The 10,452-nt window shown below is 37.6% G+C and overlaps 1 protein-coding gene across 1 annotated transcript; it reads left to right on the top strand.

The window, feature by feature from the left end:
• Nucleotides 1–855: 855 nt before the first annotated feature.
• Nucleotides 856–5,067, top strand: LOC311288653 (uncharacterized protein). The gene is made up of 4 exons (XM_084406162.1): nt 856–1,696; nt 3,814–3,864; nt 3,961–4,092; nt 4,279–5,067. Exons 1-4 carry the CDS (start codon nt 886–888, stop codon nt 4,557–4,559), a joined length of 1,275 nt encoding a protein of 424 aa, XP_084262288.1. The 5' UTR covers nt 856–885; the 3' UTR covers nt 4,560–5,067.
• Nucleotides 5,068–10,452: the final 5,385 nt, after the last annotated feature.

Below are 10,452 nucleotides of genomic sequence, written 5' to 3'. Positions count from 1 at the left end.
ACAAAAAGTGTCTTACAAAATTTAAATCAATGTATTGTTTTATGTGAAGCAAAAACTCTTGTGGACACATATTTAGTATGTATTTTTTGGCCTTATTTCAGAAACTTAATTTTTTAGTTTTTTCAATAACCATGCATAAACATTATTCTCTCAAAAATACAAACATGTACATACATGTTGCACACATATTATGGTAGCCCTGTTTGTGCTGAATAGAGTGTAATGACACCTTTGCCATTAATATGTTTATATGGCTCTTTCAAGCTTGCATGGCCATAAAGTACTTGGCTGACAAGGTCAGCGTGGGTTTCCTCCGGGTGCTCTGGTTTCTGCCACAGTCTAAAGACATGCAGGTAAGGTTGACTGGATATGCCAAATTGTCGTAGTGTGATTGTGAATGTGTCCCAGCACTCTCACGTCATCCGACGTAAAACCTGTGCCAAATCATGTGTGTGAGAAGCAGACCCTTCAAATGAGCAGGAATAACGCTAAGAAAGAGAGTCACACAGCCTGTTTCATTAAGCCTGTCTATTAAATAGATCCGGCAATCCATTCACGCTGACCGGAGGTTTCTTTGATTTTCCCTTTGCATGCTCTAATGATGCTGAACGCAGATCTATATAATTGTATTTATTTTTTTAAAGGAAGAGAGTGAATTATTTTTTGTTGTGATCAACATAGTGCCGCAAATGTTGTGAATAGAGATAAACATATACTGAACCCGGAACATTCCTTTGATTATGATTAACAATTAACTTGAACTACTTATTTATCTGAAGCAATATAGATACAAAAGTACAAAAGACAGTAAATCAGGACTATAAAAGGAACATGAGAGGCTGTGAGGAGGACAGAGCAAGAGCTGGAAACAAACATCAGTGAAGAATGAAGGGTTTAGTATGTTTACTGCTGCTGTTGGAAACCTTTGTGTGTGTCGTACAGCATCAGGTAGATGGAGGACTCAATGATAATGAGATCAGTCAACAGCTCAGATCTGAGGACGGAAGACAGAATCCACCTCAAACAAACACTTTGAGAGATGAAGCTTCAACTGACAGCCAACAAAACTACCATCTGTTCTTCACTGACATCCATGCAGCACTGAGAGAACTGACCGCCACCGTTACAGAGCAGAAAGTGAACATCAGAGAACTGACCGCCACCGTTACAGAGCAGAAAGGAAACATCAGAGAACTGACCGCCACAGTTACAGAGCAGAAAGCAAACATCAGAGAACTGACCGCCACAGTTACAGAGCAGAAAGCAAACATCAGAGAACTGACCGCCACAGTTACAGAGCAGAAAGTGAACATCAGAGAACTGACCGCCACAGTTACAGAGCAGAAAGTGAACATCAGAGAACTGACCGCCACCGTTACAGAGCAGAAAGGAAACATCAGAGAACTGACCGCCACAGTTACAGAGCAGAAAGCAAACATCAGAGAACTGACCGCCACCGTTACAGAGCAGAAAGGAAACATCAGAGAACTGACCGCCACAGTTACAGAGCAGAAAGGAAACATCAGAGAACTGACCGCCACAGTTACAGAGCAGAAAGTGAACATCAGAGAACTGACCGCCACCGTTACAGAGCAGAAAGCGAACATAAGAGCTTTAGAGACGCGATTGAGGGATGCTGAGAAGGCTGCAGAACAACAGAAGTTTATCCTGGAAGAGCTGAATAAGAAAAATGATGGTACCTCACCAAAACATTCTTTAATCAATGATCCTCAAAGTAAAACACCAATGCAATACATTGCATAGTGTAAATGTTAGTGTACAGTTGAGTGTGTTCTGTGTAAATTGTATTATATGTCTATTACAATTAGTGGTAATGCTTTAGATTACAGCCTGGAAAGTACTGCGTAATTAAGGATAATTTACAGTGTAACTTTCAGTAATTATAGTGTACCTATAAAGTACTTACATTTAAGTATAAGGGAATGATATGTAAAGTTTTGAGAATAAAGGGGTAACAAAACAACTAAGAGGATTAACAAATTATTAATATTACTGTAATTATTTTAGAACTAAGTGGTACTTATTCTACTATATACAACAATCTTACATATAAGAACATCTGTGTTAATTAGGAATCCATTGTAATGTTAATCTCACCATGGGCACAGTATGCAATACCTGCTCTTCCTCTCTCATCTCCATCACATTCTCTCTTTCTTTTTCTCTCACTCTCTTTATCTTGACCTGTAAATCTCCCCTTCCCGAAGCTGAGCTTTGATTGATAGGCTACGGTCTTTGCAAACTGATTATTTCTGTCGGTCGTTTAAAACTTCCATCGTAAAACAGCTGTTTAGTTTAGCTGCTTACATCTCACACTGTATAACCGTTAACTGAAGCGTCACGTTGGGATTCGCGCTCGGCTCTCACTTCTGTGAACATAAATCCCGCTTGCTTTGATCGGTCATCTCAAACATTTTGACATTGACGACGAGCTGTGTTTGAGTACTGAAGCAGCTCAGATGAGATGGTTGGTTATCATCGCGATGTGCAAAACATTGCAGCACAAAATTATAGTTAATATCAGGCAATTATTTCACAACGTTCATTATATACACTTTAAAAATTACCGGGGTCCTCAATGGTGGGTACGGCCCTGCTTGCAGGTAAGTACTTTATAGGTAGACAAGAATTACTGAAAGTTACACTGGCCCTCATTTATCAAAAGTGCGTACACCAAATTTCCATCGTACACCTGGCGTACACCCAAAACCACGGTGACTTTGAGATTTATCAATATGGACGTTGGCGTACGGCACGCTCAAATCCTACGCCAGCTCAGGAGGTGGTGTACGCACGTTTCGAGTGCGGGAATGCGCAGAAAAACTATTTCTAACACCACAAAACGCACTGACAAACTAAAAGATATGATATATTATGACCCACTGTAAAAAAAAAAAAAACAACTTAGTAATTATAAACTTAAGTGTTTATTTTTGTGCAACATGGACTTCAATGTTTAATTTGTGTGACTTTACCAAAGCATTTGAATTGTAGGCATATGTATTCCTTAAGTTGCGAGCCTGTGCGCTTTACCTGACGTTTCAAGCCTTGTTAAATACTTTCGCCTGGCTCCGCAGCGCGAGTCTCCGCAGACTGCGCGCGCACCTCCCCAAACGGACGAGGCGTTTATACTCGACGCGCTCGCCGTTGTACTATTCTTTGAAACGATGGTTAGGCCAGGGTTAGGCCCGGCAGGTGTGCACGGGGTTTAGTAATGAAAGGCTTTCAATGACCAAAAAAAATAAATAATTCAGACTGACAAAATAATAAAAATGACATTCTTCTTCTTTTAAATAATAATAATAATAATAATAATAATAATAACGACATTCTTCTTCTAAATAACAATAAGCGTCATTAATAATAAAAATCTAGAAATCAATTTTGTTTCTTTCCACTTCCCTGGTTTCGCTTTCTCTTTCTCAAAGCAGTTTCTCTTCTTTGCCGTCTTCCGTGTGTCCATGGCGTAAAATGAGGGCGTGGGGGGAGCGGAGACTTGAATATATAGGGGCGTGTTATTCTAATGACGCTCGTTTTCAGCCGCGGCATTTATCAAGGGCAGGTATTGCGTACACCTGGATTTCAAAGGTACGCACAGCTTCATAAATCAGGCGATTAGAGGAGTGTAAGCATAATCTTACGCCAATATATACGCCCGTTTCTACGCAAGAATGATAAATGAGGGCCACTGTGAGGTCGTTTTAATTACTCAGTACTTTGCGGGCTGTAATCTTAAGTGTTACCCAATTATTAGTGTAAATGTCATTTAACAGAATCTTTATTCTCTCACAGAAATATCAAATCTTACTCTGGGTCAAGTGGAGTTGCGAAAGGAAAATAGAGGTGAAAGTGTGCTTGAATGATGTTAAAATCCAGTGTATACATTCTCAGTATAATAGAGTAATATATCACAATATTTCTAATGTTTTTCATCAACAGACAGAGAAATAGCTTTTTCAGCTTCACTGATGCAATCTGGCGGTGGATATATTGGTCCTTTTACCACTGACTTCACACTAACCTACAGGAAAGTCTTCACAAACATAGGGAACGCCTACAACCCAATTACAGGTAATTATCAATGAAATGAGTCATAAACTCAGTTTATAATAATGAAAACCCTTCTGCTCCATTCAGACCTCTCTGCAGTTGTGTAATGTGTATAAGAGAATTAAAGGATCTGCTGTCTTTCAAAACTATTACACAGTGTGTTAAGTGTGTTACATTTGATTCTGTATCTCTTGTTATTTGATTTAGGTATTTTCACAGCCCCACTGAAAGGAGCGTACATGTTCAGAATCTCTATATATGGTCATGGTGGAACTGCAGCAACTGCAGACATTGTTAAGAATGGAGAGCGTATGGTTATAGCACATGATAATCATGCTCAGGGATCGTTAGCCTCCTCAAATGGAGTTGTGTTGATCCTGGAGGTTGGAGATGTCGTCTATGTGAGACTTTGGTCTGGCAGGAGGATATATGATAGCCAGAATAACCACAGCACTTTCAGTGGTTTCCTACTGTTTCCCTTAAGATAACGAGCTTTGCAGAATGTGATTACAATAATTCTGAACCTTCAGTGTATGATTTAAGATGGAAATCATGAAGAATCATTAACATAATTAAGTAATATTAATGAGGACCAATGTGTGTTTGAAATTTGCAATAGATTACTGTATAAAAGTCTGAGCTGTCTATAAATGTAACTTTGTATAAAGAGTTTCAGCACTGAGACAGACAGGCCCCTGAATATCACGTGTCTCAAAGGTTTTTTTTTTTTTTTTTTGTTAAAGTGTTTAATCTATAATGTTAAATAATATCTGTTCTATTTAAAAATGTAGTTTTTAAACTAAACTCTAGTTTATTACTTGATCCATGATCTGTATATGTTCATCCCACATAAATAAGTAAGAGAATAGAGACAGTTAGCATTTTTCCCTCATATTTTAATGAATATTTCCCCAAAAATGTTTACGTTGAAGCACTCATGATATAATATTTATCAATCAAAATATGTTAGATGCACAATAGTCATACATTACACAAAGGACAGAAACATGCACAAATCTGGTTTATTTTTGGTCTTGTAGGGCTGAGCTCTTTACTGCCCTAGTACTTCAAAAAGCGTTTTAAAGGTATACATGTGAATTAAACATGGCACAATGGCCTTCATCACCACAGTATGATAATGCCTATCCAGTGTAAGGGATTTCATCAATATGCTGATTGAGGACTGTTGGGACACTCCAGGCACAGGATGGTTCTGTACCTCAATGACACGTCTATACCATTTGCTTCACAGGACATGCTTTCAACTACTTACTGTTTATTTACTATTGTGTTCTAATATGTAACTATGTCATGTTTGGTCTCATCTGACAGCTTTTAAACTGAAATGAATGGTGGTGAAGATATTTAAAGGGATAGTTCGCCCAAAAATGATATTTAAGCCATGATTTACTCACCCTCAAGCCGTTCGAGATGTATATGTCAATCTTTTTTCAGACGAACATATTTTCAGTTATTTTAGAAAATGTCTTAGATCTTTCAGTGGTTAGAATGTGAGGCAATGGGGTCCAGCTCGTTGAAGTCCGCAAATGAGCACGCATCCTTCACAAAAGTAATCCATCCGGCTCCAGGGGGATAAACGAAGGCCTTCTGAGGGTAATCCGTGCGGTTTTGTCGTAAAAATATACATATTTAAAACTTTATAAACGAAAATAACTGGCTTCCGGTGGCGGTCGGCGCGCGTTCACGGAGATGGAAGCGTCGTGACGTAGAACGAACGTGAGAGCGCAGCCAGAGAGCAGAGCAAAACAAAACTCTACGTTCGTTCTACGTCACGACGCTTCCTACGCTACGTCGTACGTCATATGCCAGCTTCCATCTCCGTGAACGCGCGTCGACCGCCACCGGAAGCCAGTTATTTTCGTTTATAAAGTTTTAAATATGTATATTTTTACGACAAAACCGCACGGATTACCCTCAGAAGGCCTTCGTTTATCCCCCTGGAGCCGGATGGATTACTTTTGTGAAGGATGCGTGCTCATTTGCGGACTTCAACGAGCTGGACCCCATTGCCTCACATTCTAACCACTGAAAGATCTAAGACATTTTCTAAAATAACTGAAAATGTGTTCGTCTGAAAAAAGATTGACATATACATCTCGAACGGCTTGAGGGTGAGTAAATCATGGGCTAAATATCATTTTTGGGCGAACTATCCCTTTAAGTATCCTAATGTACAATCTAGGTACTATTGGTTAAACATGCATTGAGAAGAATATGTTAATGTTCTGCTCCTCTTGATCACCACACATTTGCCTCATCTTTTGGTTTCCCGTCGGTCGGTTTCGGTGTTGGTATTTCCACATGTTTAACAATGCTTTGCTCAGGGTATAAGAAGGAAAGTTAACTGTTGATCTGGGAGAAAGGCTTTAACCATGCCACTCCTGCACAACGGTGCATAACCTCATACTACAAGAAAGGCTTTTATGGCCTTGTCTGCACGACAGCACTCAAAAAAATAATAAATAAGATTTATGTAATTTGATTGCATGTAAATTTTCCATCCATTTGGATTACGTATTTTTTAACGTAAACATATTAATAAACTTAATGTGATAGTCCTATATAAATAAAACAGGTAAGAATTAGATTTATGCAAAATTTTCAATGAATCGAATTTATTTAAAATGAATAAGAAATGGGTTTATGTATTATTATGTAATACACCTAATCACATTTAAGTCATTTGTATTAATAAACCCAATGTATTTTAAAATGATATTTATAAATTTGTATTTACTTATTCATCACCATTTCCCCTCCCCAATCACAATATACAACACAAAAAAGAACGGTCAGACCACCTCATTTCACATTTTTATTTTAGAAATAACAAGCTCAAAAGGCAGCAAAAAGTGGAGCTAGCAAGACAGCCTGTGCTCACTTATACTGTGTTGTGTGCAACCTCAACAAAAAATAAAGTACCTTCATGTTTACATGCAAACTAAGGTTAAATGCATTACTTTTAACCCTCAGACGGTCCTCGGTCATTTCTGACCAAAACATTTTCTGTTTTGAATTTCTAAAAATCACAGCTTCATCGGAATGTTATGAAACTTGGTGACTTTTATGGCATTAGGTATGTGAATACAAAAAAAAATTGAGGTCATGATCCGAGCATGCTAAGTGGTCGTAAAAAAAATAGTGACGATTTTGGTCTTCGGTCAAAAATGACCGACCCGTAGGAAATGAATGGGAAATTGACAAAAAAAAATAATAATTCTCCAAACTTTTGTGTGTACAATCTACAAATCGGCCTCAATCCTAAAAAAAAGTACACCGCTGTAAAGGGGTGACACTCTACAACATCAAGAGTACAAAAAAGACACACCCACCCACACTTTTATACACATAAACACCAATAAATTTTGATTACAAAAAATCTGTTTTGAATTTTAAAAAATCACAGCTTCATTGGAATGTTACGAAACTTGGTGACTTGTATGGCATTAGGTATGTGCACACACAAAAAAATTGAGGTCATGATTCGAGCATGCTAAGTGGTCGTAAAAAAAATAGTCACACTTGTGGTCTTCGGTCAAAAATGACCCCCATAGAAAATGAATGGGAAATTGAAAAAAAAAAAAAATAATAAATTTTTTTTTTATTATTTTACAAAAAGTGTTATAATTGAATGAATTGCATTTTTTGTTACAAATTCTGTAAAAAAAAAAAGTAAATGTGTCCATAAACAGCTGGGGAATTCACATGCCTCTCCATAGAGAACTGTAGATGCCATCTAGTGGTTACACCATGCTTCTACGCTTTCTCTCCATACTCTCACCAGATGGTGCTAATCTGCTTCAAAAAAAATTTTTTTGTAGGCCTAGACTCTATATTAAACTACAATACTGCATAAATAAAAAATAAAAAAATACATGTATTTATATATTTTTTTTGATTAATTTCAATGGCAAAAATAGACCATAAATATTGCATAAATATTAATAAATTCAATAAAATGATCTCAAAATACAAAATTAAAAAGAATAAATATTATAGAACAAAAATAAATTGCATTGGTTTTACTGGGATGTAGGAAGTTTCATTTTTAGGCCTCCGGTCACTTCTGACCGGGAAGGCCCAGGATGTGACTCCGAAACGAAGACCGTCTGAGGGTTAAAGGTTTTTTTTTTTTTTTGCCACAATCAACCTATAACAAATAAATGCAAAGGATTTGAACAGACTGCAGACATAGTACTTTTTCTGAAGAACTGTGTTTAAAAAAACTGCAAAACTTCAAATCTGATTCAATGACAACACTTATTAACATTACACAAACATTTTCACAAATCTGTGACATGCAATAATTTGGAAAATTAGGGTGGTGGTCACCAGAAAATGCAGTAAGACTCAGTGGTTGAGTGGTTTTGCACCACCACACTTGTTTACGCATGTCTCCATGTTAGGAGAATTGAACTGCTCAATTCATATGGATTAGTTTTATTATCTCTTTATGAACTTTTTGAAATGTCAAAGTGGTGATTGCGTAGCTGTCAATGGAGGAACAGAAACCTCTCAGATTTAATTAAAAATATCTTTATTTGTGTTGTACGGAGCCCCGCACATGACATGCAAGAAAAATTTTTTATCGTGCGCACGATTTAGCAAATCGAGGGAATGAATTATTAAATTGTGTGCACAGTTTACTTTTTTTCTTGCATGTCATGTGCGTTGCTCTGTAGTGTTTCGAAGATAAACTTAACCTCATGACGTTCCAAACCCGTAAGACTTGAGTAAATAACACTTTTAAAATTTTTGGGTGAACTAATACACTATTATAATACACTATACAAAGACAATAATCTTATTTATTTAGCAACTTATGTTAATACCTCTTATATGAATAATGCTTTAACAATATTGTGTTTAAACAATAATTCCAATAAAGTTCTTTAACTTGAATAGAGAGAAACAGAGAAAGACTGTGTGTATGTGTGTGAGAGAGATTGAGATGTCCTCACTTTAGCTGTCAGTGCCATTATGGTGCGGATTTTCTGTCCTGCACATCCTCCTTTGTGACAGAACACCTTCATCAGGTCATCAGTGTATTTGTCCAGTTGACCAATGAATTTTGATATCAACGGAACAGTTGTTATACACATGAACTCCAAGTTGACCTGAAAAAAAAATGAAAAAGGACAACAGAATATATTTCACCTTAAACCAGATGTGTTAGTGTATAAATCTGCATCTCCGTTTCAAACAACACTTAACTACACTTACTTCTCCAATTTCAAACAGTGCTGGCCATCTGTTTCGGACCTCTGTAATCATTGGCTCCTGAAGAATTTCTTGTGGTTGGTATGAGAAGGTACGATGCATCTTTTCCTTGATCACGGTCTCGTTATTCTTTTTTTTTTTTACCTCGGTCAATAGAGCAACCCTTTCCACCTCCAGGCTGTCATTGATTTCACCTCTCAGATGGTTTGGACAGAAATGAACCTCTGCCCTCCGTGGCTTTTTTTATGTTTGCAGCTGGTTTTCCTTGGCCTTTCTGTTTGTTTTTAAGTGAGATGACTGTGACTTCTGGGTATCCAGCTCGGCCAAGCTTGGTGCAGAAGTTCATCATCTTTATCTTAATATAGTGCTTCCATCAACAACACCTAGTCTGAGTTCCTTTCTCACACAAACATGGATGGGTTTGTATCAAGTCCTCAGTAACTTTTTCAAACTGATTGTCCTTTGGATATGCTGTGTACTTGATTATTTCTTCTGCAATGCCTTCAAGAATATCAGATCTGAGTTTGTGGTGTAAGAGATAGGAGAGTTCCACTTGCATTGAATTCATCATTTCCCTTCTGGAACTGCATCTCGGCACAATTTGAAAAGCGTGGCACTATAAAAGCTTTAGGCCAAGTGCAAGCCCGGGAGTCAGGAGATGACCATATGACAGTATTATTGCTGCTACAGGAGTCAACAGATGCTGAATCACTTGGTTCTTGTGACGAGGAGCTGCAAGATACATTGGAGGGAGTAACTGGGATTGTGAAGCAGTTATCTTTAGTGGGTGGAGCTGAGGATATTGCAGAGGTGGTAGCCTCACAAGGTAAGTATACCACTTTCAAAGTACTGCATTCTTGAATATCAGAAATTGATAAGAGGTTCATGAATTCGTTTCCAAACTCTACTTCTTTGTATTGAAGCCTAAACTGCTCTGTTACTCCAAAGAAGGTCTTAGTCAATTCATCCACAGAAGTCGGTATTCCGGATTTAATGTTTAGTTTTCTTGCATCATCTTGCACTGACATCTTCACTTCCAAAAAGGACTCTGAAGCTAACTGGTCCTGCCATCCTGTTTTTTTAATCTAGCATGCAGACCCAAAAAGCATAGGAATCGTCTTATTAATAAATAAAACAATG

The sequence above is a fragment of the Rutilus rutilus genome, assembly GCF_951802725.1.
Source record: "Rutilus rutilus genome assembly, chromosome: 4".
In the NCBI taxonomy this organism is placed as follows: domain Eukaryota; kingdom Metazoa; phylum Chordata; class Actinopteri; order Cypriniformes; family Leuciscidae; genus Rutilus; species Rutilus rutilus.
The sequence above is the reverse complement of the archived record's forward strand: the minus strand, read 5'-3'. Positions and strand labels throughout refer to the sequence as shown.

What these genes read in the sequence shown, in the direction of transcription:
- LOC311288653 (XM_084406162.1), top strand. Translation starts at nt 886, where the DNA reads ATGAAGGGTTTAGTATGTTTACTGCTGCTGTTGGAAACCTTTGTGTGT. An exon ending in GCTGAATAAGAAAAATGATG is followed by an intron (nt 1,697 to 3,813) that starts GTACCTCACCAA and finishes ATTCTCTCACAG; the next exon opens with AAATATCAAATCTTACTCTG. An exon ending in GTTGCGAAAGGAAAATAGAG is followed by an intron (nt 3,865 to 3,960) that starts GTGAAAGTGTGC and finishes TTTCATCAACAG; the next exon opens with ACAGAGAAATAGCTTTTTCA.